This window comes from Lepus europaeus, chromosome 20, assembly GCF_033115175.1.
Source record: "Lepus europaeus isolate LE1 chromosome 20, mLepTim1.pri, whole genome shotgun sequence".
In the NCBI taxonomy this organism is placed as follows: domain Eukaryota; kingdom Metazoa; phylum Chordata; class Mammalia; order Lagomorpha; family Leporidae; genus Lepus; species Lepus europaeus.
In genome coordinates this window covers 5,092,842-5,120,230 of record NC_084846.1, presented here as the reverse complement: position 1 = coordinate 5,120,230, position 27,389 = coordinate 5,092,842, and the positions used below count along the sequence as shown (strand labels likewise).

Genomic DNA, 27,389 nt, shown 5'->3' with positions numbered 1-27,389 from the left:
GGTCTTCCTTTTTGCCGTTGGTTCACCCTCCAATGGCCGCTGCGGCCGGCGCACCGCGCTGATCCCATGGCAGGAGCCAGGTGCTTCTCCTGGTCTCCCATGGGGTGCAGGGCCCAAGCACTTGGGCCATCCTCCACTGCCCTCCCGGGCCATAGCAGAGAGCTGGGCTGGAAGAGGGGCAACTGGGATAGAATCCGGTGCTCCGACCGGGACTAGAACCCGGTGTGCCGGCGCAGCAAGGCGGAGGATGGCACCGGCCACGAAAAGTATTTTGATGCAAAAAAAAGTTGAAATCCTTGCATAATTTTTTTCCCCCATAATATGCATTTTCCACGAAGCTGTTGGGGCCCTGTCATCCATGGTAAATACACACGCAAACTGAGTGCACACACAGACACCAGCGCCCGATTTCTGGGTCTTTTCAGAGCAGAGGCCAATCCTGTCTTAGGGACAGGGTGTGGCACACAGTAGGCACTGCTGTGTGGATACTGCTTTAACACAGAGTGGGTGCTTCGCGGCTCCTGGTTGGGTAAAGAAAGATCAGGGGATCTGGCGGTGCCCGCCTCCAGTCCGAGGCCAAGGGCATATATGACACTGAAGACAGTTTGAGGTTGAGGCCACCTACCTGGTCAGGACTACCGTGACATCACGGGACTGCATGACGTCACGCGCCGGCCGGTTCTCACGGGTGGGGGCTGGGAGCGGGAGGGCGAGAGGTGGGGGGTGCGGACAAAGGGACCCTTGCGAACCGCCCCTGCCGGCCCCCGCGCGCGCCCCGGCCGGCCGGCCACATCTGGAATTCATTGCAGCCGCCGCCGGAAAGGGGAGGAGCGCAGGGCGGGGCGAGCTGGGGGCCGAGGCGGCGGCTCTTCCCCGCCCCCTTCGGGTCCCAGTCCCCAGCCCCGGGACGCCGCCGAACCCGGCCGGCAGCCTCGGCTCCAGACGCGGCCGCCCCGGGCACGCAGATGCCAAGGCCTCTCCGGCCAGGGTAGGCACCCGGGCCGGCCTAGCCAGGTGAGCGGCGCTCGGCGAGGGAGAGGCCGAAAGGGCGGGCCCCGGGCCCCTGAGGTCGCGGGATCGGAGCTGGGAGGCCGGGCTAGGGGTCCCCGGCGCATCAGGGCGCGCACGCGCCGCCCGTGTCCCAGCTGCACGCACCGGCCGGGCGCCGCGCGCCCTCTCCACGGCTCGGGGCGGCTTCCACGGACTCGGCCGCGAACCCCCAGACTGCGCTCCCCGCCGCCTCCCCCCCGGGGCAGGAAGTTGGCGCCGAGAAGGCGGAATCCGAGCGCTTTCGGCTGGAGACTTCGGGAGGCTGGACCGTGTGCCCAGAGTTCGGGGGGCGGGGTGGGGACTGTGTCTGGGGGAGGTGCGCGGCACCCCTGCAGGCTAGCCGGGGCAGAGCGGGAGTGCGAGGCTCAGCGCGCCGTGGAGCCTTCAGACCAAGGGGCGGGCCCCCGGGAAAGGCAGAGCCGCTCAACGCCTGCACCTCCGACTGCGTGCCTCAGTTTCCCCTCGTGGTGGGCCCCCTCCCCCTCCCGCGGGGGCGTGGCTTTGCTCTGGAAGGGAAGAGATGGTTACTCCGTGGCCCGGCCGCCTGCTTGTTTCCCTTGGGGCCTGGGGATGGGGCTTGGGGAGAGATGCGCGTGGCGCAGACCCCCGCGTGGTCCCGAGCCCCGCAGAACGTCTGGCCCTCGCCCCCCTCCGTCGGCACGAGTTGACTCACTCGGGGATTTCCACCCGCTCCTCCGTCTCTGCCCTTGTCACACGCTCGGGGCGCCACGCGCTGAGCCCACGGCCCCCCGCGAGGCGTGACGCGGGCGAGGCGCTCGTGGCGCGGCTGCCGCTGGGATCGCCCCCTCCCCAGAGGTCCGGGCAATCTCGAACCACGCCCCCTAGCGGAATCCAGGGGGAGTCGTCCTCCCCGACTTGGAGGAGTGAGGGGTCCCGCGCGCGCGCCCGCCTCTCGGGAGCGAGGAGGCACGCCCCCCCCCCCCCCCCGCGCGCGTGAGCCAGTGTGGATACCGCACATTCCTCGGCCAGATAAGGCGGCAGCGACGGAGAGTGCGGCGCAGGGGGCGGGCCCTGTGGCTGTGGCCGTCTCCACGGAGACGCGCGGGGCTTCGCGGGTGGGGGTTCCCAGAGGCCTCTCCAGTCTGCACTACCACTTGGTGCGTGCATCCATGGATCCAGCCATCCGCGCGCACCGCATGGTCGCTGGAGGGCCTGCAGAGGGACGTGGAGGCCAGACAGGAACCGTACCGAAAACACGATGATTTCCGATTGTGGTCGGGCTGTGAAGATAATAAGGCAAGACGCTATGAGTGACACGGGAGGCCCCTCCGTGCAAGTGGCCTTCAACGTGCAACCTGACAGACGTGGGGCAGACCAGTGATTCAGGCATATGGGGGAAGAGTGTGTCAGAGGAACAGGGGGGCGAAGGCTCAGAGGTCGGGGTGGAAACCGGAGTAGGAGGCCTGGGAGCGGGGGAGGTTGGGCAGAGCGTCCAGCGAGAGAGGAGTCAGGGGGAGGCAGCGGCTGCGCTGTTGGGGCCATAGGGAGCCATGCGAGCTCTAACTTGGAAGCTCTCCCTGGCTGCTTGGGGATGGAGCCTGGCACGTGACAGCCAGAGAGCGAAGCCAGGAGCAAGACAGGGTCCAGGGCTGCCCCCACCCCGGCTCGGGGTATGAGATCAGGGAGAATGTGGGTGACCAGCAGGAAGTATAAGCACAGGTTCTCTTTGGCACCAGGAGGGGCTAGAGAGGAACCTGGAAGCCACCGAGCCTTCCTCCAGCCCCCCCCCCCAACCCATCCCACCCCCATCCGTCTCCCCGTTCTGAGTCCACTGGCCTCTTCCCAGGCCTCCCAGAGGGAGCATCCAGACGGCTTGGGTGAAAGTGGAGAAGGGACAGGCTCCGCGGTGGGGGAGCCGGGGAAGCCGGCGAGGCAGGCCTCTCACCGCCAGCTTTCTCTTCCCCAGAAGCCCCCATCCCCTCCTCAGCAAAGGCTCAGCGGGGAGGGTGAGACCTGCACACCGCCCCCCCCCCGGGGGGAGGGGAAGATGGTAGGACTGCAGCACCCCAAGGACGTGGAATTTTTTGGGGGGTGAGCGGTATGTGTGTGTGTGCCAGTCCTTAGGGTCCCAGAGTAGAACCCATTTCTGATTTGTCCAGAAAGTGGCAGTGAATCTCTCTCGGCCACTAAGCCAGGCTGGGGAGGGGGCAGCCGTGGACACATCCTGGGCCTCTGGCCCACCGGCCAGTGTGCTTTGCAGGCCCGCCCCAGGACCTGGATCCTCAATTAGGAACCCCAGGAGGGGCCCAGCAGTCCAGGGCAGCCTAGGGACGGCTGATGGAGGTGACCCAGCTGCCAGGCTGCAGTTCAAACCCTACTCCCCTCCCCACCAGGGACACCCACACAGCTCTGACTTGGCCCCTAAGAGAAGACCAAGCTCCTATTGGCCCTAACTGACCCGATCCCTAAGGCACTCCCCGTTAGGCCAATCAGAGGCCACGGATGGAAAACTCAGGCCAATAGGCATGTCGCTCAGTGCCCTGGGATTGAAAATGAGCCAATCAAGGTGCAGGCTGTTTCCGGTCCGACGGCGGCGGCCCACGCGCGGGGCAGCCTGGGCCAAGCCAGCCCCAGGGCCGGCTGCAGCGGGCAGAGGGCATCAGGGCAGCTCGGGGCCCTGTCCGGCCAGGAAACAAGGGGGCCTCTGTTGGCGATCAGGGCGGGGCAGCTGTCCCCGAGGAAGTGCACAAGCCCTTCTCTGTTCCCAAACTAGGGCGGATGTCCCTCCGCCTTAGGGGGGCAGATGCCTCCCTGGGGCCGGGGGCCAGGACGCCCCTCGGAGGGGGTGGCCGGGGACAGGGACGGCGGGGCGACCCCGGAAGCCCCCCATCACTCCCGGGCTCTCTGGGAACCGGCCGAACCAGCCTTTTCTGGAACAGTGCTTCTAGCTCGCACGTGGTCCTCCCAGGCCGGGTTCCAGGGATGGGAAGGGCTCTTCCCTGCCGCCGGCCCCCCTCCTTCCTCAGCTAAGGCCTGGAGCTTCCTCCTGGGGGGGGCTCCTCCGACACCCCTGCGCCCTCCCCCGCCCCAAGCTGGCCGCGGGGTCTGCCTCTTCCCGCTCCCTCCCCCCACCTTTCAGTTTTCCTTGAAGGTGGGGGGGGGAGTGACTCAGTGTTTCGTGGAAACAAATGCCTGGCCCCCTCCCCGCGGGGCTGCACGCCCCCTCACGGCTCACATGACCACAGCAGCAGCTGCCGCATCTCGCCTGGTCCAGGACCTCCCAGACCGGTCTCTGGTGGCGCCCCCCTGCCCCATCCAACTCCACCCCCCCCCCAAGCCTTTCCCACACCGGATGTGACTTGGGAGCTGAGAACTCCACCCTGTTTGTTCCAGGGGCCTCACATCTGGATTTCATCCTGGTGGGGAGGGGGTGCCAACGCCCTGCCCGCCCTTCCTGGGGCCCTCTGGTCCCTGGGCAGAGCCGGATGGTGCTGGTGAGAACTCACTGCTGGGGCTGTGGTTGGCCTCGTCAGCACCCCATCCGTAGAGACTGGGTGAGGGACACCCAGTGCTCAATGGGAAGAGGAAAGCCAATGACGTCAGCTAATACTTGCTGAGCACTTAGGAGGCGCCCAGGGTGTCTCCTTTGTCATTTTCCTCTAAGTCCTGAGAAATGGGCTTTCTTCTCCCATTGCTGCACAGATGAGGCTGTCGGGGGCAGAGGCCGGAGTGAATTGCGTGGCCTCCGAGGTCCGTGGCCTCCAAGATGATGTGACCTCGGTGATGCTGGAGTCTCGGGCCGCCCTGTGTCTCCCCAAGACCTTATCTGGGGAGCGCACACAGCCTCAAGGCTTCGACTCAGCCTGCAGTCCCCAGGCAGTGGCGGTGCTATCGGCAGCCCGGATCTCGCTGACCTGGGTCAGCAGAGGCAGCACTGGGCCCAAGGCTGCAGTGCGTGCTGGGGAAGAGAAACAATGGTTGGGAGCCGGCCGAGGCTCTGGAAGGCCACCTTGTACCTTCTGCGCCACTTGGGGGAGCTCGCCTGGCGCCGTGCGCTCCTTATGCAGGAGTCCCCGCTCCCACCAGCCTGTCCCATGCCTGGGGGTGGGGGTAGCTTGAGACTCTGGGGAAGGGTGGTGACCAGCCCGAGACTCTGCGCGGCGTGGCGGAGCCGGAACTTGAACTTGAGCCCTCCACGCGGCGGCCGCCAGGGCTCTGACCTGTCGGTCTCTCTCTCTCTGTCTTCTGCAGCTGTGTGAGCCTCATGGGCTCGGCCGGCCGCTGAGCCCCACCATGGGCAACTTGTACTCTGAGTACCTGAATCCCAGCAAGGTCCTGGAGCACTACAACTACACCAAGGAGACGCTGGACACGCAGGAGACGCCCTCACGCCAGGTGGCCTCGGCGTTCATCGTCCTCCTGTGCTGCGCCATCGTCCTGGAGAACCTGCTGGTGCTCATCGCCGTGGCTCGCAACAGCAAGTTCCACTCGGCCATGTACCTGTTCCTGGGCAACCTGGCTGCCTCCGACCTCCTGGCCGGCGTGGCCTTCGTGGCCAACACCTTGCTGTCCGGCTCCGTCACGCTGGGGCTGACGCCCGTGCAGTGGTTCGCGCGCGAGGGCTCCGCCTTCATCACTCTCTCTGCCTCCGTCTTCAGCCTCCTGGCCATCGCCATTGAGCGGCAGGTGGCCATCGCCAAGGTCAAGCTCTACGGCAGCGACAAGAGCTGCCGCATGCTGCTGCTCATCGGGGCCTCGTGGTTCATCTCGCTGGTCCTCGGCGGCCTGCCCATCCTCGGCTGGAACTGTCTGGGCCAGCTGGAGACCTGCTCCACCGTCCTGCCGCTCTACGCCAAAGCCTACGTCCTCTGCGTCGTGACCATCTTCTCGGTCATCCTGCTGGCCATTGTGGCGCTGTATGTGCGCATCTACTGCGTGGTCCGCTCCAGCCACGCCGACGTGGCCGGCCCGCAGACGCTGGCCTTGCTCAAGACTGTCACCATCGTCTTGGGCGTCTTCATCGTGTGCTGGCTGCCGGCCTTTAGCATCCTCCTCCTGGACTACGCCTGTCCCGTCCGGGCCTGTCCCGTCCTCTACAAGGCCCAGTACTTCTTCGCCTTCGCCACCCTCAACTCGCTACTCAACCCCGTCATCTACACGTGGCGCAGCCGGGACCTGCGGCGGGAGGTGCTGCGGCCACTGCGATGCTGGCGGCGGGCGGCCGGGGGGCCGGGCCGGCGGCGGAGCGGGACCCCGGGCCACCACCTCCTGCCGCTCCGCAGCTCCAGCTCCCTGGAGAGGGGCGTGCACATGCCCACGTCGCCCACGTATTTGGAGGGCAACACGGTGGTCTGAGGGGGCCGCCCTGGGTGACCTCAGACAGAAACGGGGCGAGGGGGGGCTGCCAGATAAGCCATGCCCCATGCGCCCCCTCCCTCCCACGTTGCAGACTCCCGCACAGCACTTGGCAGGTGGCGGCTCTGCAGGTGGGGTCCTGGAGTGTGACCCCAGGGTGGGAGAAGGACCCATACAGGGCCAGGGTGACAGCAGGCGGGCGCACGGTTCACCACTCGGTACGGAGGATTTCAACATTTCCCAACCGTCGGAGCGGCCACCTGTGCAGCAGCTCCCCTGTCTGGATTTCCCCCTCCTGCCACTCCTTTGCAGCCGCTGTCCCCAGGATGCGCGGGAGCTCCCTAGATGTCACTAGCTGCCACTTCTCCCCTTTCCCCTCCGATGCCACTGGCTATGTGGAGTTGGCGGGGAGGGGACCGGGGCTATGCCTCATTCCCTGTTCTCGGACCTCATTGGTTCATTTGCACTATCTGGGGTGCAGAAGAATTACCAAGGGCTGGAAAAACCAGTTTGAAGAGGCTTTGGAGGGCTTCGGGCCTCTGGGCGGGGTAGGGTGGAACTTGAGAAGAATGGGGGTGGGAGAGATGTTTGTACAGGACCCTCACCCCCAAACAGCCATCCCCCCACCCCCGGAGGTGCCCGCCTCCACACCTTCTACCCAACCCAGGTACCAGATCCCCCAAAGGCAGGGCAGCCTTGAGCCCGCTGTGCCTCCTTACAAGGGGGTGGGGTCACGGCCAAGGATGTCTCCTGGGGACGCTGTTCCCCTCACCTGCCCCGGCAGGACTTGGCTAAATCCTGTGGATGGATGGAAGGGATGTTGCGGTACAAATATATTTATGTGCGTCCGTGTGTGTGTCTGTGTGTGTGCGTGTGTGTGTACACACGCGAGTGCGTGTGCCCGTGCATAGCATCTGTGACCTCGCCCCGCCATGTGTCCCTGCAGCATGGATGCTGTCCCGTCTCCCCTCCGTGTCCATGTCCCTGATATAGCGGCCAAAGCAAGGGGTCTGGCCCTGCCCAGCCTCTCGGGGAACTGCCGGTTTATCTCCCCTCTTGAGAGCCGGCCTCGCGGCTGCTCGACTCGAACCTCCAGAATGCAAAGGCTGCGTGTGGGAGGGGATGCGGGGTGGGGGGGGGCAAAGAGCCAACTGGGGGAGACTTACCCCGCCCCAGACAGCTCCCCAGACTCCCCCCATGCCCTGAGACCCAGACTCGGGCCAATAAACAGTTTGGTTTCTCTGCTGTGGTGATGGTGTCTTTGTGGGATGGAGGCCCCTGTGCTCGTGGGAGCGGCCTGAGGCTGGGCGGGATGGGGCAGGGGAGGGTGGTGGCTGCCCCGGCATCCTTTGCCAGCCTTTCTATCCTGTGTCCCTGCCACCCGCGTCCAGCCCTTCTTGAGCCAGGATCACCAGGGTGGATGGTGACCCTGCCCCTGGGGCAGCTGTCGGCCTTGGCCAGCCCTTCCCAGGGACTAATTAGACCTGAGGCCCCTTCTCCCTCCCAGTTATGTCTGTCTCCCAGGGAGCTGGAGGGGTGTTTGGGGAGGGGGGCTCCCGTGGGCCTGGATGCCTCCTGGGGTGCAGGTTCCCCAAAGCACCTGGGAGGCAGCAAGTGGGCCCAAGTGCTTGAGTTCCTGCCACCCTCATGGGAGACCCAGATGGAGTTCCAGGCTCTTGGCTTTGGCGTGGTGGCCAGCTCCAGCTGTTGTGGTCATTCGGGGACTGAGCCAGTGGATGGGAGACCTCTCTGTCACTCTGCCTTTCAAATAAATGAAAACCTTAAAAAAAAGCACGCTCTAATGAAGATGTGGGTTCAGAGAGGTTAAGCAACCCCACTCAGGGTCACGCAACGCCAACCGCGGCCGCACCTGCCCATCTAGATTCCTGTCCAGCCGGCTGGCTGGAGAGAGGCCCCTCGTTCCTCTCTGGGCTGTAGAAGGGAGGGACCAAAACCTCACCCAGGACCAGGAGGAGCCCAGATAAGAAGCAGCTGCGGGTAGGTGACGAATCCCCTTCCCCTGGAGGCACAGGCTCAGCAGCAAACTTAAAGACAGGCCTGGAGTTGTTTTCTGTTTCTTAAAGACATATTTGTTTCAAAGGCACAGTTAGGGAGAGGCAAGAGACACACAGAGAAAACAATCTTCCATCTGCTGGTTCATACCTCAGATGTCTGCAAGCCGGGTGCCTGGAGCTCCATCCGGGTCTCCCATGCGGGTGCAGGGGCCCAAGCACTTGGGCTGTTTGCTGCTGCTCTCCCAGGCCATCAGCAGGGAGCTGGATCGGAAGGGAGCAGCTGGGACTTGGAACTGGTTAGTGCCCACACGGGATGCTGGCGTCACAGGCGGTGGCGTGACCCGCTGTGCCGCAGTGCTGGCTCCGAGGCCTGGAGTTTCGGTGGCTGGAGCCCCACCGGGGGTTGAGGGCTGAGGAGAGGGATGGGGAGGAGGCACTGACCACGCCAGGATAGGTAAACATTTCCCAAATACCCGCAAGCTTCCTGTATCTGCTGCTTCAGGCCTCTGCTCAAATGCCATCCGCCTCCTCGGAGAAGCCCTCCCTGACCACTCCCTTCCCTCTAGCCCCTTGCCTGTTGTATCACCGGGCAGCATAGTCCACGTTGATCTATCCATCTCCCTACAGTAAGATATGAACGCCTTGAAGACAGGACTCTGGCTGTCTTACTCATCAATAAGACATTCACCCGGCAGCAAAACGGCCCCTGGCGTGCGCCGTCCTCAGCACCTGCACACCTGCCAGTCGCCCTGCTTGGACTGCCCACACACAGTGGGTGCTCGGTGAAGCCTGGACGCAGGTGACGGCCGTCACACCGAATGTTAAACGTGAAAATGTGGCACGGCGGGTGGTTGGTGCAGCCATGGAGAGACGCTGCCCGCGACACCTACTTCCTGTGTCGCAAGCCCTGGCTTCAAGTCTTGCACAAGATTTGGCTTCTTGCTTTGCACACCTTGGGGGTGTGTGGCAGGTGATGGCTCCAGTGACTGGGTCTCTGTCACCCATGTGGGAGACCTGGATGGAGTTCTTGGTTCCTGGCTTTGGCTTGGCACAGCTCCAGCCACTGTGGGCACTTGAGATCTTTCTGTCTCTCTCTCTCTCTCCCTCTCTGTCACTGTGCCTTTCACTTTCAAATAAATAAATCTTTTAAAAACAACCTAGTAAGTCATATCCTGCATTCTTTGGAGACCGTCTTGGAGCTGTGAGTAATTGCACACATGACCACGGGAGGCCTGGGTAGTGATGGGAGCACTTTACACCTGGGAGAGCTCCTGGTGTGCTCACACCAGCCCAGGCAGTGGGCACTATCATCCCTCCTCTCCTCTGACAGGTTAGGAAGGCGAGGCCCAGGTAGATCGGGTAGCCCACGCAAGGGCAAGAACTAGGTGAGGGGCTGGCGCTGCGGTGTGGAGGGTTAAGCCACCACCTGCAGTGCTGGCATCCCATAGGGGCACGGGTTGGAGTCCCAGCTGCTCCACTTCCAATCCAGCTCTCTGCTGTGGTCTGGGAAAGCAGTGGAGGATGGTCCAAGTCCTTGGGCCCCTGCACCCGCGTGGGAGACCTGGAAGAAGCTCCTGGCTTCTGATTGGCACAGCTCCAGCCATTGTGGCCAATTGGGGAGTGAACCAGCAGGTGGAAAACCTCTCTGAGCGCTAGGTGAGCAGAGGGACCGGCACTTGAACTCAGGCAGTCCTTGAAGACGGTAACCACCTCAGTTTCTCCTCCGCAGCCCAGTTTGAGAATCGGATTGGCTGATAGCTCTGAAACCCGGGTGCCTACGGGATGCGTGTGTGACGCCGCGGGCTGCCACGTGCCGTGCCGGAGAGCCTGGTCTGAACTCGGCTCCTCTGCTTCGGATTCCAGCTTCCCGCTGATGTGTCCCTGGGAGCAGCAGTGATGGCTCAGGTACTTGGGTCTCCGCCACCCACGTGGGAGACGCAGATGGGGTTCCTGGCCCCTGGCTTCATTCCACCTGGCCCAGGCCCAGCTGTTGCAGGAGACTGGGAAGTGAACCAGTGGGTGGAAGACCTCTCTCTCTCTCTTTGAAATAAAATGAAAGTAAATAGTTTAAAAGACGAAAGAACATACTCCACGGAGTTTCCTAAGAACACATCATTCTGTTACATGACCTCAGTGAAATCTTACGTTTTAAAAAGATTTATGGGGGTCAGCGCTGTGGCGTAGTGGGTAAAGCCGCCACCTGCAGTGCCGGTATCGCATATGGGCACCGGTTTGAGTCCCGGCTGCTTCACTTCCGATCCAGCTCTCAGCTGTGGCCTGGGAAAGCAGTGGAGGATGGACTGGGGTCCTTGGGTCCCTGCACCTGCATGGGAGACCCAGAGGATGCTCCTGGCTCCTGGCTTTGGATTGGCACAGCTCCGGCGTTGCGGCCATTTGGGGAGTAAACCATCGGATGGAGGACCCCTCTCTCTCTCTCTCTTTCTCTCTCTCTGCCTCTCTGTAATTCTGACTTTCAAGTAAACAAATAAAACCTTTTAAAAGGAAAAAAAATTATTTATTTATTTACTTGAAAGGCAGAGAGAGACACAGAGAGAAAGAGGTCTTCCGTTTGCTGATTCACTTCCCAAAGGGCCGCAATGGCCAAGACTGGGCCAGGCAGAAGCCAAGAGCCAGGAAGCCCAGCTGGGTCTCCCATGTGGGTGCAGGGGCCCAAGGATTTGGGCTGCCTTCCCAGGTGCATTAGCAGGGAACTGGATCAGAAGCAAAGCAGCTGGGGCTCGAACTGGCACTCTGATACAGGATGCTGCATCGCAGGCGGCAGCTTAACCTGCTGTTAACCATGACGCTGGTCCCAGTAAAATTTTCGGAAGCAAGGAACCCACAGACCTTAACCAGATTTCTCCAGTTATCCCACCGCGGACCTGAACGGCAGAAGGACATCCCAGCTCACGGGTGACAAGCGGTTGTCGGCTTAGTCTCTTTGACCCAGAACGTTTTCTGAGCCCATCTTTGGTTTTTGTGACTTTGATACTTTTTTGAGAAATACAAGTGGGTATGCGGCAGCATGTCTCTCCACTTGGGTCTGTCTGATGCTTCCTTCTTAGGGGTTTCAGGCTGTGGCGTTTTGGCTGGAACACCCCGGAAGTGACCTGTCACAGCCAGCGTGGCGTGGCTGGTTAAGCTGCCACTCCCAATGCTGCCGTCCCACACTGAAACATGGGTTCGAGTCCCAGCTGCTTTGCTTCCTATCCAGCTCACTGCTAACGGGCCTGGGAGTTGCCATCTGCCTACAACAGCCAGGGCTGGGCCAGGCCAAAGCCAGGAACCCTGGTCTCTCATGGGGGTGGGCCATCACGTGCTGGACACATTAGCAGGGAGCTGGATCGGAAGCATGGAAAGACTTGAACCAGGTGCTCCATGTGGGCGTCCCGAAGAGGTGTCTTAACTGCTGGGCCGAACACCTGTTGCTCATGAACTTTGAAAACCCCCTGTACTTTCCCAAAATTCAAACATCCAATGTCCACCATCTTTCCCGGAGTATTTTGTCAAGGGATAGTTCCATCTGACAGAAAAGGGAAATGAAGCTGGCCAGACGTGATTCATCTTGGGGCGACTGTGGTGTGAAGGGTGTGTTCTGTGATGCTAGAAAAGCCAGATTTGAATCTCAAATCCAATTCATGACAACCGAAGTGCCCTTGGGCAGGCTGCCTGACATCTCTCAGTTTTGCCGTCTGTAAAATGGGTCTGTTAATCATCGTAGCCCTTGAGGCAATGTGGGAAAGCAACTTGGGAAAAGGGGCAGTTTCCCCAAAGGCAAACGTGAACTTGCAGAAGGGCAGCAATTTAATTCCAGGTATTGGCCTACGAGAAATGAAGACACACAAGGGAGTCTTCGAAGTTTGTGGAAGGTGTGCGTGTTTGGTACAGCAGTTAAGCCACCAACTGTGGCGCCAGCATCCCACGTTGCGGCTCTGGTTCCAGTCCGAGCTGCTCCACTTCCGATCCAGCTCCCTGCCGCTGGGCCTGGGAAAGCAGTAGAAGTGCTTGGGCCCCTGCATCCACGGGGCAGACCTGGAAGACGCTCCTGGCTCCTGGATTCGCAGGCAACACCCCCATCCACTATGCCACAATGCCGGCCCCAATTTCTTTTTTTAAAAAAAGATGTATTTATTCATCTGTTTGAAAGGCAGAGTGACAGAGAGGCAACAAGAGAGAAAAAGGGATCTTCTACCTGTTGGCTCACTCCACAAATGGCTGCAGCTGCTGGATTTGGGCCAAACCAAAGCCAGGAGCCAGGGACCCCTCGGGGTCTCCCACATGCCTGGCAAGGACTCGGGTTCTTGAGCCATCACCCGCTGCCTTCCCAGGCGCATCAGCGGAGAGTTGGAGCAGAAGCAGAGCAGCCAGGACTCGAAGCGGCGCTCTGATACGGGATGGATGGGATTCGAGTCTTGGCTGCTCCTCTTCCCATCCAGCTCTCTGCTGTGGCCTGGGAAAGCAACGGAAGATGGCCTGGGTCCTTGGGCCCCTGCACCCATTGTGGGAGACCTGGAAGAAGCTCCTGGCTCCTGGGTTTAGCCTGTTGAGGCCATCTGGGGAGCTAACCAGAGGATGAGAGATATGCAAGATTGATCTCTCTCTCTCTCTCTCTCTCTAATTCTTTCACATAAACAAAATGTCTCTTATTCTGACAGTGGCATCCTGTTCAGCAATGAAAACAAACGAATACTGCAACAAACCGTAATCTTTATTTGAACTTCCTCATACTAAAAGTCAAAGGGAAATCAAAAGCTTAAGAAGAAAAAAAAAGCTTCTTAAACACACACAAGGGGCCAGCGCTGTGGCGTAGCAGGTAGAGCCGCCACCTGCAATGCCGGCATCCCGTATGGGCGCTGGTTCAAGTCCTGGCTGCTCCTCTTCCCATCCAGCTCTCTGCTGTGGCCTGGGAAAGCAGTAGAAGATGGCCCACGTCCTTGGGCCCCTGCACCTGTGTGGGAAGACCCAGAGGAAGCTCCTGGCTCCTGGCTTCGGGTCAGCACAGCTCCGGCCATCGTGGCCAATTGAGGAGTGAACCAGCGGATGGAAGACCTCTCTCTCTCTCTCTCTCTCCTTTCTCTATGTAACTATGAATTTCAAGTAAAATAAATAATTTTTTTAAAACACACACACACACACAAGTAGGGAGCTGTGGGAAAAATACAGCTTCCAGGGGGCCCCTGCCAGGGCCCAGAGAATTTGAATCCAGGACCCAAGGCTGTTTTCCCTCCACACTGCTGCTCATGGAATGCATCCATGACTGGCATTGACCTTTTAAAAATTTTGTATTTACTTAAAGGTTTATTTATTTATTTGAAAGAGTGCCAGATTGAGAGAGAGAGAGGGAGAGAGGGAGAGAGGGACTCTTCTACCCACTGGTTCACTTCCCAAATGGGCCCAACAGCCAGGTCTGGACCAGGCGCTCCATCGAGGTCTCCCATGTGGGTTGCAGGGGTCCAAGCACTTGGTCCACCTTCCACTACTTTTCCAGGCATATTAGCAGGGATCTGGATTGGAAGTAGAGTAGCCGGGTCTTGAACTGGTGCTCCGATATGGGATGCTGGCGTCGCAGGCAGTGGCTTTACCCGCTGTACCACAATGCGGGCCCCATGTTTTGGGGTTGTTTTTAGCTTGCAAGGGAAGCACCCCAGACCACTGTGGTTAGGGTAAGACTTGGGTGCTTGACAGAATGGCATTTCCATGTGCTGCAATCAGTGGTTCCCCTACAACGTGATTCTGTCCCCAAGGGGACAACTGGCGATGCCTGGGGACATTTTTGGCTGTCTGGCCTGGAGGGAGGAGAGGGATGTGGCACAACACCCTGCATGCGCAGGACAGCTGCCTGTGACACGGGGTCATTCAGTCCTCACATGTCGGCCGTGCGCAGGCTGATAAACTCTCCGCTCAATGAAGTGGGCGCCTTCCAGGTTCTCTCTAGGTGCTTAAGTGGTTCAGGTTCTTCAACCGAGACTAGGAGAGCAGCTGGGAGCTTCTAGCGATGTCTCTGAGGACCTGATTGGAGATTCTCGCGCCCCCTCTCTCGGCCAGGTGCTGTGAGTGATGCAGAATCAGCTGCGGTCGGTTAATTGGCCGTCCTTTCGGGGGAGGGGCTCCTCACGTGGAAACCCTCTGGCTTCACGGCCAAGGCCGGCCAGGTCCTTATATGCAGCCCCACCAGGCTGGGCACCCAAGCACTTGTTTGCAGCTCAGGAGCGGATGCTGCGCCTGTTACGACGTTCTCCAGGCGGCGCGCGATTCTGTGAGTTCCGACTGCTCTTTTTCCCTGCGGTCTGCTGGCTGTCTTGGGTTGTGACCGTGGGCCCCGGGGAGGTGGGAGAAGGCTGCAGAGAACCAAGGGGAAGCAAGGCAGGGTGTGAGGGCCTGAGAGGAAGGGAGGTGGGCAGAGGTGTCCTGGGGGCTCGTCTAATCAGGATTCCGCGGTGGGCGCTATGGGGTCTGCGGGTGTGATGCTGTGGCGGCTTGCCTGGGTCTTTGCACGGAGTTCGTGTGCTGGTTCTCCACGCTGTCTATCAGCGTTCCTCCACGCCAGTCCTCGGTCCCGGTGTACTCCACCGTCTGTTTTCATGGGGACCGAGTGCTGAGAACAGTCTAGCTAGTTTTTAAGTGGTTACAGGAAACTCGTCCAAAGAAGAATACTCGTTTGTGACACGCGGAAAAGGTATGAAGCTTCGTCGTTTTGGGGGGGGTCTGTGAATCAAGTTTTAGTGGCGCACAGCCCCACGGAGCATTTAGTCTTGGCCCATAGTTCTTTTTTTTTTTTTTTTTAAGATTTATTTTATTTATTTGAAAGGCAGAGTGACAGAGAGGGAGAGGGAGAGAGAGAGATATCTTCCATCTGCTGGCTCACTCCCCAAGTGGCTGCAACAGCTGGGGCTGGAACAGGTCAAAGCCAGGAGCCAGGAGTCCGCAGCCTCATCCGAGTCTCCCACATGGGTACAGGAGCCAAAACAGCTAGGCAATCTTCCGCTGCTTTGCCTAAGTGCACCAGCAGGGAGCTGGATCAGAAGTGCAGCAGCCGGGACTCCAACCAGTGTCCACATGGCATGCGGGCTTCGCAGGCGGTAGTTGTACCCACCGTGCCACAGCACCTACCCTGTCTGGAGCAGTCATAACAGACTACATGGTCTACAAATATTAAGATATTTACTATCAGGGGCTGGTGGTGTGGCACAGCAGGTTAAAGCCCCTTCAGCATCCCAGATGGGCGCCTGTTTGAGTCCCAGCTGCTCCCCTTCTGATCCCTGCTAATGCTCCCGGGAAAGCAGTTGGGGATGGCCCAGGTGCTTGGGTTCCTGCACACCCACAGGGGACCTGGAAGAAGCTTCTTCTCCAGGCTTCAGATTGACTAAGCCCCAGCCATTACTATTTGGGGAGAAAAGCGACGGATGGAAGACTTCTCTCTGTCTCTACCTCTCTCTGCAACTCCTTCCCCAAATGGCCCCAACAGCCAGGCTTGGACCAGGCTGAAACCAGGATCCAGAAACTCCATCTGGGTCTCCCACGTGGGTGCAGGGGCTCAAGCGCCTTGGGCCACCTTCTGCTGCTTTTTCAGTTGCATTAGCGGGGAGCTGGAGCAGAAGTGGAGCAGCTGGGACTCGAACTGCTACTTATAGGGGATGGCAGGCGGTGCACTACCCCTCTGCACCACAACACTGGCTCCTACCGAAAAAGAAATTGTGACCCCTGGGTATAGCGTTGCATTGTGTGAATGGGTAACTGTCTGTTGTATTGTTGGTGATGTTGTGGGTGAGCGACTATAAATATTTTTGTTCGTGCTCTTGTGAGAATATAAGCAAAGGTTCCAGGAATGGGGTGGTGGAGTGTGAGGGCGAGAGGACTTGGAGCTTGAGTAGCCACCGCCGAGGGACTTCGCAGGGTGGCTGTGCTGTCTGGGACCCCACCCCACCCCCACAAGCAACCAAGAGGAGTTCTGGTCTTTGTTCTGTGGAGCCGTCCCGGCTCATCCGTGACATTGCTGTGAGCTTTTGTTTTGCATTCCCGATGACTAATAACGAACTTGAAGCGACGCCTGCAAGAGCCAGGCTGTGTGGAAATCCTCTTTTGTCTGCGTCCTCAGAACGGGGTGGCCTGTCTTTTATGAACTTGAACTTGAGTTCTGGGAGCGCATCGTTGGGGCCTTGGTAGGCTGGGCTAGGGGGCTGGGCTGACCTTGAGCGGGCTGGGAAGCTGTTCAGGTGCACCCAGTGAGGTAGAGAGGAAGTGACACTCGCACTTGAGTTACGGGAAGTTTGCTTGGCCTGCCGCGTGGAGGATAGATTGGGGAGAGGGCCGAGGGGCAGCCTGGGTAGGAGAAAGCTGAGGGGCCCTAGAAGGGCAGCTCAGGGGCCTGACTCCAGTGCTCTTGGAGGGAAGATCCAAAAAGGCTTGGCAGCCAGGCCCCTGTGATCCCAAGGAGAAGCTGCACCTGATCCAGGGCCCCCGCGGAGGCAGGCGGCCCTGCCCGGCACATTCCGGAGGACCGGGGCGTCCCCAGATCTGACGCCTGCTTTGGGCAAGTCGCTTGCTCCCAGACAGTCTGAAGCCCATGCAACGTGACAGTGACAAATGTCCCTGCTGAACTCCTACGTGCTGCCTCCAAGGGGCCTGGTGCCGACACAGGCTCGGGGCTGGTGATTGGCGGTGACTCAGCTTTCTGGGCTCAGGACATGCGGCCATCCCTCTGGCGCTCGTGGCCTTTGTTCTTTGGGCTGGCTGGCTGTCCCCGGGGCCGGGCTGACACCCGGGCCTTTCCTGGTCTCAGCGGAGAGTGGCCCTCCAGGGGAGGCTGGAATGTGGCCTGAGAAGGCAGGTGGCTCAAGCCCAAGGGCCTCTTTGTCTTAGTTCTTCAAGTTATTTAAATATGTACTAGAAAGGCAGAACTGGAGGGAGGAAAAAATCCTCCACCTGGTGGTTCACTTTCCAAAGGCTTACAGGAGCCGGGGGCTGGGCCGGATCAAAACCAGGAGCCAGAAACTCAATCCTGATCTCCCACACAGGTAGCCGGAGGCCGGGGACTAGAGCCATCACCTGCTACCTCCCAGCGTGTGAATTAGCAGGAAGTTGAATGGGAAACAGGCAGGATGCGATCCCAATTACTTTGATATGGGATGCAGGTGGCCCTGGTGCGGCTTAACCTGCTGCACCCCAGTGCCAATTCCCTGACGAGCCGTGTTGGGGGGGGGGGTGGTTTGTGAGCACCACTCTGGAGACAAAGATGGAGAAGTTGAGGCAGAGGGAAGGCCATCCGGAAGCTGCTCCCCTGCAGGCTCGGGTGCGGCCAGTTTCCAGGCCGCGGGAGGGAGTGGCGAAGCTGGTGGCCCAGGCGGCCACTACAGAGGATCCCAGAAGCTTCGGCATCCTGCCCCCACCCCACCCTCCCGGGCTTTATCTGACATCTGCAGTGGTCAGAGGAAAGCACGCAATGCGGGCCCGGCGGGCGGGCGTCACACCTGGCTTTGCAACCTGACCTGCTCCGGGGCTGGGGCCTGCTTTCCTTGCAGGATGGAAATGCCATCGCTGTGGGGGACAAAGAGGCCTTGGAGCCGCCTCTGACTCTGCGCCAGGCGCCTCCCAGGCCCTGTACATACGTGGAAGCAGTAGACGGGGTGGGGGGGCTTCACAAAGTGCGTGGAAAATGGTATTAGGAAGAAATGACGCATGGATTTTTTTTTTTTTTTCCCCTGCATAGACCAAAGTTTGAGTTCTGAACTTCTGGAAGTACCCTTGGTATTTCTATTCCTCTGAAGTCTGTGAAGGGGCCAGTATACTGAGGCCCAAGTCTGGCCCAGCCTCTGTGTGTTAATAAAGTTTTATCAAAACACAGCCATCCTTTGACATGTTGTCTGTGGATGCCTTCGTACTGCAGTGACATAATATTGCAGTGGATAATGCTGGCTTATACAAGCTAAAATTAGTTCTGATTCTTTTTGTGTTAAGTTTTATTTGTTGAAAGGCAGAGTGGTAGCAGAGAACTTGTATCTGCTGGGTCACTCCCCAAGCAGCTGCAGAAGCCGGGGCCGGGCCAGGTTGAAGCCAGGAGCCAGGAACTCCATCCTGGTCGCCGTTTGGGTGGCAGGGGCCGTCACCTGCTGCCTTACCGGGTGCGTTGGCGAGAAGCTGGATTGGAAGCAGAGTGGCTGGGATGCAGGTGTTAGAAGCACTGCAACTCTGGTCCCTGTCTGGTTCTCCACAGAGGTTTGTTCATCTTCTGGGCTCTCGTGGGCCAGACAGAGCACCATAGACACCACAACAGAATCTCTGGGGCTGCCGCTCTGGCACAGTGGGTTGAGCCGCTGCCTACAACCCTGGCATCCCACGTGGGCACTGGATCAAGTCCTGACTGGTCTTCTGACGCAGACCCCGCTAATATGCCTGAGAGGGTAGCAGAAGACAGCCCAAGTACTTGGACCTCTGAACCTGCCTGGGAGACCCGGATGGAGTTCCAGGTTCCTGGGTTCGGCTTGGACCAATCCTGGCTGTTGTGACCATTTGGGGAGTGAACCAGTAGATGGAAGATCTCTCTCCCTCCCTCCCTCCCTCCCTCCCTGTAACTCTCTCAAATGTGTAAGGAATCTGACTGTGGTAAATACTAAGAAACAGGGTACAAGCTGAATCTCCCTTATCTAAAATGCTTGGGACCTGAAGTGTTAGACTTTGGAGTTTTAGCTTTGGAATATCCGTATATTCATAATGAGACATCTTGGGTAGGGGACCCAAGTCTCAACACAAAGTCCATTGGTTTCCAGTGCATCTTCTATATATAGCCTGATGGTGACTTTACACACTGGTTTTATTTACTTGAGAGGCAGAGTGACCAAGAGGGAGAAGGAGACCTTCCATCTGCTAGTTCACTCTCCAAATGGCCTTTCAGGGTGATGGGGGCCCAAGCACTCTGCCAGGTGCGCTGGCAGGGAGATTAGAAGTAGAGCAGCTGGGACTCGAACCTGTGCTCGGTGCTCTGGTATAGGCCGCTGGCATTGCAGGCAACGGTTTCCTCCACCGTGCCACGACCCTAGCCCCAGCACACCTGCGTTTAGGCTGAGACTCCTCTCCTGAGGTCGGGTGAAGAATTGTCCACTTCTGGTGCTGTGTCCGTGCTCAGAAAACCTTGGGCTCTGTGTTTTGGATTCGGGATGCTTGACCTGTGCTAGGATAATGTGAGCAGGGGGTGAGGATTTGCTTCCAGGTGATCTGGGCAGCCCTCGGTGTGGAGGCAAACTGGGAGCTGTGTGAGTCTCCCCGAAGGGGAGTCTGGTCAGAAGTGACGGCAGAAGCCAAGGCCCTGGGGGCATGGTTGACACTTGAAAGCATAAAAGTGGGTCAAGAAAGCCAGAGCTTAGTGAGGGGAACGAGATGCATCCAGGCAGGATGCTATAAATGGAATAAAGTGCTAAGGTTTTATTTCAAGAGTAGTGGGAAGCTTTGAAAGATTCAAAGGAGGAAGAAGAAAATGCTATAACTTCATTTTTTTTTTAAAAGCTAGCTTTTGTTGCAGTGTACAGAAGGGACTGTCTGGGGAAGCTGGGAGACCAGAGAGGAAGCTGCTAGAATATTCCAGCAAATGATGGGGCCAGTGTGCTGGGCTGGCAGCAGGGTAGATGAGGAGGAAAGCTTGGGTTGCATTTCAGAGGGGAAAAAATCAAAGGAAGTTGCTCATACGAGGGGACTTCAAAAAGTTCCTCAGATGATAGAATGGAAAGATAGGGTTATTTGTGCAAGCATTTCTTGAAGTCCATGAAGTTTTCCCTTTTCTGTTTTGAAGAAATTTTGTTTGTTTGAAAGGCAGAGTGACGTGGGTAAGGAAGGGGAGAGAAAGGGCAAAGATCTTCTATCTGCTGGCTCATTCCTCAAATGCCTGCAAGCCCCAGGGCCGGGCCAGGAACTGCATCCGGGCCGCCCAGGTGGGCAGCCAGGGCCCAAGTCCTTGGACCATCACCTGTTTCCTCAGGTGCATCAGGGAGCTGAATCAGAAGCAGAAAACCTGGGACTCGGATGGGAACTCTGCTTAGAGGATGCCGGCATTGTAGGCAGAGGCTTAACCTTAACACTGGCCCCTCACGCACAGAAATATTAAAGATAGTGTAGAAAACTACCTTCGGGCTGGGCGTAGAAGATGCGTAAGAAACGGTGAGCTCTGTGTTCAGATGTGGGTCCCTGCCTCCTCTTGCTACACATAGGCAAATACTCAAAAAATCAAAATCTACAGAACTAGACAGGCCTCTGGTTCAAAGCATTTTGGGTCGGGCATACTCCGCTTGTATTTCCCTCTGTGGTTGTTAGCAATTGAATTAAATAAGTTTGCTAAAGGGTTCAGTACAGTTCCTAAGTGCCAAGTATTACACTAGTAGCTGTCACTTTGGGTCTTATTTATGGCATTTTTCAGGCTTCTCAAACGCTGATGTGTAACTCGGCAACCAGAAAGTGAGGTCGGACCCTTCACCAGCTGCAGGGGGAATCCACACATGAGAGTGTGTGTACAGTGCAGTAAATCCCTCGTTGTGGCGTAGTGGGGTAAGCCACTGCTTGGGACGAGAGTATCCCATATCCGAGTGCTGGCTCGAGTCCTGGAACAGCTAGCCTTCTGCTACTGTGCCTAGGACGGCGGCAGTGATGGTGCAAGTCCTCGAGTCTCTGCCACCCCTGTGAGACCCACGTGGAGTTCCTGGCCCGGCCATGGCTGTCGTGGCCACTTAGGGAATGAACTAGCACAGGAAGAGCGCTCTCCTCTCCCCCTGTCACTTTGCCTTTGAAGTAAATGAATATGGGGCCGCCATGGTGGCAAAGCAGGTAAAGTTGCTGCCTGTGAAGCCGGCATCCCATATGGATGTCCGTTTTTGCCTTGACTGCTCTGCTTCCGATCCAGCTCCTGGCTAATGGCCTGGGAAGAAGAGCGGGTGATGACTGAAGTACTTGAGCCCCTGCCATCATGTCAGACCAGGATGAAGCTTCTGGCTTCTGCTTGGCCCAGCCCTGGCCATTGCAGCCATGTGGGGAGTGAACTAGCAGGTGGAAGGTCTCTCTGTCTGTCTCTGTCTGTCTCTGTCTGTCTCTGTCTGTCTCTGTCTGTCTCTGTCTGTCTCTGTCTGTCTCTGTCTGTCTCTGTCTGTCTCTGTCTGTCTCTGTCTGTCTCTGTCTGTCTCTGTCTGTCTCTGTCTGTCTCTGTCTGTCTCTGTGTGTGTGTCTCTGTGTGTGTGTCTCTGTGTGTGTGTCTCTGTGTGTGTGTCTCTGTGTGTGTGTCTCTGTGTGTGTGTCTCTGTCTGTCTCATAAATAAGTCTTCAAAAATCATAAATTTTATAACACAAATATTTTACTACAAAAATGTTAAATAGATTTTAGTTCTATTAGGGTTTTAATTTTTGTTGGGGGCTAAGTTTTTTTTTTTTTTTAAGATTTACTTACTTGAAAGTCAGGAGAGACAGATTCCCTCCACTGGTTTACTCTGCTACTGGTCACAACCACCAGCACTGGGCCAGGCTGAAGCCAGGATCTTCATTCGCGTCTCCTGCCACGTGAGTGGCAAAGCACTGGGCCCATCTTCCACTGCTTTTCCCAGGCCACTAGCAGGAAGTTGGAAGTAGAGCATCTGGGATGTGAACCAGCACCCATATGGGATGCTGGCGTCACAGGTGGTGGGTTTACCCACGATGCAACAGCGCCGGCCCCAAGCTCTCTTCTGAGAGGGCTGGTGTGAGCCTCTGGCCTGGTGGCTAAGGTGCCCGTGTCCACTTCGGAGTGCCTGAGACTGCTCTGTGGCTGACTCCTGACTGCAGCTTCCTGCCAAGGTGCACCCTGGGAGGTAGCAGTAGTGGCTCCCTGCCACCCATGTGAGAGCCCGGGGCTGAGTTCCTGGACTCTGGCTTGGAGCTAACTCGGCCCCGATGAGTGGCATGTAGGGAGTGAACCAGTAGATGGGAGTCCTTTCTCTGTCTCAAACAGAAAAAAGAAAAAGTCTACTAATACAGGAATGAGTTTTTTTTTTAACAATTCATTTTTATTGAACCATGTAAAACTTACCACTTAAATCACTTCTAAATGTACAGTAGTATTAACTATGTGCACACTATTGTGCAACAGATATTTCTGGAATTGTTCTTCCCTGTAAAAGTGAAACTCCCCCTTGGATAATTTCCCTTTCCTCATTCCCTCCAGTCCCTGATAACCAGCAATCTACTTTCGGTTTCTTAGATTCTTGACCGGTTTAGATCTCAATCTCTGTCTCCCTTCCTCCTTCCCTCTTTCTCTGTTAAGATTTGAAAGACAGTGACAAGAGGGGGAGAACAGATTTTTCACCTACTGTTCACTCCCCAAATGACCGCAATAGTCAGGTCTAGGCCAGGCCAAAGCCAGGAGCCTGGAGCTCCATCCGAGTCTCCCACGTGGGTGGCAGGGGCCCAGGTACTTGGGCATCACTCGCTGCCTTCCCGGGTGTGTAAGCAAGGAGTTGGATCTGACACACAGACCTTCTGTTCACTGGCTCATTCCTCAAATGGCTGTACTAGCCAGGGCCGGGCCAGGCTGCTGCTAGGAGCCAGGAACTCCATCTAGGTCTCCTATGTGGGTGGCAGGGACCCAAGCACTTGGGCCCTCTTCAGCTGCTTTCCCAGGCACATTAGCAGGGAGCTGGATGGGAAGTGCAACAGTCGGATCTCTAACTGGCACCCGTATAGAAATCCGGTGCTGCAGGCTGTGGCTTTAACCTGCTGCACCACAGCGCCGGGCCCCCACGTTTCTCCCATTTATCTGTAGAACATTTGGATTGCTTCTACCCTGGGCTACTGTGGAGAATGCTGTAATGAAGACTATGCAAATACCTCGAACATCCTGTTTTCAACTCTTTTGAATGTATACCCAGAAGTGGGATGGCCGGATCATGTGTTAATTCTATTTATAATTTTTTAAGGAACTTCCCCCACTGTTCTCCTAGATGGCTACACCATTTTCTCATTGCCAGCAGAGCAAGGGTTCCAATGTCTCCATGTTGTCACTAACGTTTAAAATGGATAGTGACTGTCTTTTTGTGTGTGCTTTCAGATTTCTTTGTTTTTTTGAAAGGCAGAATGAGGTGTGTGTATGGGGTGGGGGGTGGGGAGACCTTCCCACCTGCTGGTTTACTCCCCAAATGGCCACAGCGGCCAGGAGCCCAGAACTCCGTCTAGGTCTCCCACATGGGTCACAAGGGCTTCCTGGGAGCATTAGCGGGGAGCAGGACCCGAAGTGGAGCAGTCTGGTCTAGAACCAGCGCTCTAATATGGGATGCTGACTTTGTAGCCTGCCCCAGTAGTGGCCCCCTTAATAGGCGTGGGGTGAGAACTTCAGTGGCTTAGATTTGCATTTTCCTGATGCCGGGTGATCGGCACACTTTCACAGCTTGTACATCTTTGGGTGACTGTCTATTTAAATCCTTGGCTCGCTTCTACATGGAGTTACTTGTTTTCTGTGGAGTTGTAAGAATTACTCTGGGTATCCTCATCAGATGGTTAAAATATTCTCCCATTCCATGTGTTGCCTTTTCACTCTGTTTGCTTTGCTGTGCATCTGTCTCTAAGCTTGATAGAGTCCCCTTTGTCCCCTTTGTCTGCTTTTGTCCTAACCAAGGAGCCAAATTGGAGCCTAACCATTGCCAAATTGGTATCCTGGAGCTTTCTCCATGTGTGTTCCCTATAGTTGCAGGTCTCACATCTAGGTCTTAAGGCATTTTTTTTTTTTTTTTTTTTTAAGAATTAGAACTTTGCATTTCCTGGTTGGCCCTCCAAACCCGGAACGGCCCGAAAGCAGGAGCCTGCAGCTCCATCTGGGCCTCCCGTGTAGTGGAGGGAACCCAGCACTCGGGCCATCTTCCCGGGCTCTCCCAAGCGCACTAGCAGGGAGCTGGACGAGAAGCCTAGGGGCTGGGACTGCATGCAGCGCTCTGGTGCCGTCCGCTGGCCTCCCAAGCTGCAGCTTATCCCGCGGCGCCACGATGCCGGCCCCTCTATTCCATTTGGAGTTTTTATATATGGTGAAGGGTAAGGGTTGGGCTCTGCTCCGTTGCATGAGGTTACCCAAATCTCCCGGCATTAGTTACTGCGGACGCTGTCCTCCCCCTGTGTCCCCGGCCCCCGGGTAACGCGAGACCCTCGGTGCTCGCTACAGATCCCCGTGCACCCCCCCAATTAGTCTGGGCTCGCGGATGAGCCCCGGTGACCCGTGCAAGGTCACGGGGCGCGCACACGGATGGAGGCTGGCCGGGAACCGAGGACCCTCACTCGAGCGCTCGCACGCTCCTAACCCCCCGCGGCTACTCGCTGCTGGATCCCTAGCACGCTAGAGAATGAATGAACGAATGACTCGCCCCGGGCACAGCGCCCGAGCTCGGCTCCGGAGCGCACGCAGGCGCTCGGACGAGCCCATTGCCCAGCACGGGGGAGCGTGCCCACCTCGCGCATGCGCGCCCCGCTCCGTCCGCCCGCCCGCACATGGTACGGCCGCCTCTGCGTGGTACGTCCCGCCTTCCCCTGCGCCAGGGCCGGGGTGGTAGACACCGCCTCTGCTCGCTGCCCCTCCCCGTTGGTTTCCGCGCGAAAAGCCGGGGCTGCCTGCGCTGCTGCTGCTGCCGCTCCTGCTGCAGCGTCCGCGATGCCGGCCCGCACCGCCCCAGCCCGTGTGCCTGCTCTGGCCGCCCCGGCCATCTCGCTGCCCGACGATGTCCGTAGGCGGTAGGTGCTGCGCGGGGTGGGGCCCTGGGCTCGGGGGTGGGGTGGGGGGTGGGAGGCAGGGCGCTGGGGTGGGGGGTGGCTTCCCCGGGGGTGGCCCGTGGTGGCTGCTGACAGCCGGGCGCGCATGCGCCGGGCAGTGGGGCGCGCGGCGGCGGTTGGCGCGGGCCGGGTGGCACTTCCGGTCGCGCGCGTCCCTGGGCATTTGGCGCCAAAACGGGCCGAGGCCCCCTCGTAGCCCCTTGGTGACTAGAAACCTGGGGGTGGGGTCTCATCGGGTCCTCTCCCCCGCACCCTGCCCTGAACACGACTTGGCAGCCCCCATCTTTGCGAGCGGCCGTGGGCCGGGCTCCTGCCGCCAGCCTGGTCGCGCAGGAAGTGGGCAGCCCGGGGCCTCCGGACAGCCCCCGGCCCCGACACTCGGGCTTCCACTTCCGGTGCCCGGCCCGATCCTCTGGGGGCGCTTCAGGGGGCTGCCGGGTAGCCCCCGAGCTGCGTGTCCCGATCACGGCCTCCAGGGATGGACCACCCCCCCCCCGCGCGCAGGGCCCACGGTGGCGAGCCTGGGTTTCCGTGGGGGGCTCTCCTCCTCCCCCCTTGGGTCGCCTGGGAACTGCAGGGGTCTTCCTCGCTCCGCCGGGCAAGGCGTGTTCCGTGCACGTAGGGGTTAGAGCCAGGGCCCGGATCCTAGCAGCCTGCAGGCTACTGAATGGTCTTTTCTAGCAAATGCGCGCCTGGGCGCTGTGGGCACCAAAGACGCTGAGTTTTGCAGCGCGCGCGTGTGCGTGTGTGTGTGTGTGTGTAGGGGGCCGGTGGCCGATGTCGTGGGCCCCCGGCCGCAGTAATCGATGACTCCGTCGTGGCTTCGGCGCGCAGCGTTGGGCGGGAACGTGGGCCCTGGTCTTTGGCTCCTGGAGGGCATCGACTCATTCCTGAGAGCTTGCTCCGAGGGAGGTGCGCGTTAGTCACGCGAAGCCTGGCCAGGCCTGGGCGCTTCTAGCCGGATCTGTGTACCCTCTCATGGCCGCTACTCCAGAATTCACCCCGCTCCGGGGGGCGGTGGGGGGGGGCTGGAGAGTCATGCCAGGCATTCGGAGGTGGCGTAAGATGCGGGTGGGAGTCTTTTGTTTTCGGTGGACATGTTTGTCTCAAAGACATAGAGATAGAGACAAGATAGAGAGCTCCCATCAACTGATTCATTCCACAAATTGCGCAAGGAAACGGAAAGCAGGAGCCTAGGATTCCATCGGGGGCTCTGATGCGGGTGCAGGGGCCCAGGCATTTGGGCGGTCTCCCGCTGCCTTCCCGGGTACATAAAGAGCGAGCTGGACGGCAGGTAGCGCACTCTGGACTTCAGCCAGCACCTGGTGTCGCAGGTGTTGTCCTAACCCACTGTGCCACCACCCCGGGCCCTCAAGTTACTTCACCACAGTGACGAGTGGGTAAGTGTGTCTTGAATAACTTTTTCTTCAAAGGTTTTTACTTATGTATTTGAGAAGTAGAGTTAGATAGTGAGAAGGAGAGAGGGGTCTTCAGTCTGCTGGTTCACTCCCTAAGCGGCTGCAATGGCTGCAGCGGAGCTGAGCCGATCCGGAGCCAGGAGCGTCTTCCAGGTCTCACACGTGGGTGCAGGGGCCCAAGCGTTTGGGCCAGCTTCTGTCTTCTCGAGCCATAGCAGCGAGCTGGGTTGGAAGAAGAGCAGCTGGGACTAGAACCGGCACCCGTATGGGATGCCGGCGCTGCAGGCAGAGGATTAACCTGTGCTGTAGCACCGGCCCCGTTGAATCATTTTTACCATGATCCGCACCCCCTCAATTCTGTCTGAAAAGCAGTGAGGTTTTTTCATCTACTGTCTTACTCCCCAGGTGTTGGCTGGGCCACGTTGAAGCCAGGAACCCTGAACTCACCTGGGTATATCCCCTCTGGGTGGCAGGGGCCCAAGTACTTAAGCCGTCACCCACTGCCTCCCAGGGTGTGGGTTAGCAGGGAGCTGGATCAGAAGCGGAGGATTTGGGTCTCGAACCCTGGCACTCCGATATAGGATGCCGACGTCCCAGGCAGCAATCTAGCTGCCGCGCCGAATGCCTGCCCCTAAGCTGACTTGAGGCGGAAGCAGGATTATACAAGTACTGGGTGTCGTGGCCTAATTGGAAGTTTGGACCCAGTTTTGTCAGACTTCTACGTTCACCAGCTCGGTGACCTTGGACAAGCGTATGCTATCGCGCCATCTGAAGACGCATGATCCAGGCGTTGAACTTGTATCGGGTTCACTGAGAATACGCTTGGTACAGAGGCTCA

The 27,389-nt window shown here is 58.3% G+C and overlaps 2 protein-coding genes across 3 annotated transcripts in view; both read left to right on the top strand.

Moving 5' to 3' along the window:
* Nucleotides 1-915: 915 nt before the first annotated feature.
* Nucleotides 916-7,606, top strand: S1PR2 (sphingosine-1-phosphate receptor 2). The gene is made up of 2 exons (XM_062178269.1): nt 916-1,014; nt 5,263-7,606. The coding sequence occupies exon 2, from the start codon at nt 5,305-5,307 to the stop codon at nt 6,364-6,366; it is 1,062 nt and encodes a 353-aa protein (XP_062034253.1). The 5' UTR covers nt 916-1,014; nt 5,263-5,304; the 3' UTR covers nt 6,367-7,606.
* Nucleotides 7,607-24,959: 17,353 nt separating this feature from the next.
* Nucleotides 24,960-27,389, top strand: part of DNMT1 (DNA methyltransferase 1) — a 43,454-nt gene continuing 41,024 nt past the window's right edge. Inside the window, exon 1 of one of the 2 annotated variants that reach the window (XM_062179238.1) lies at nt 24,960-25,094. In XM_062179238.1, coding sequence (XP_062035222.1) covers nt 25,015-25,094 — 80 coding nt within the window. In that variant the 5' untranslated portion in view covers nt 24,960-25,014. Of the gene's footprint in view, nt 25,095-26,488; nt 26,534-27,389 lie in introns of those variants that run through there. The other variant, XM_062179240.1, reaches the window with a different exon arrangement.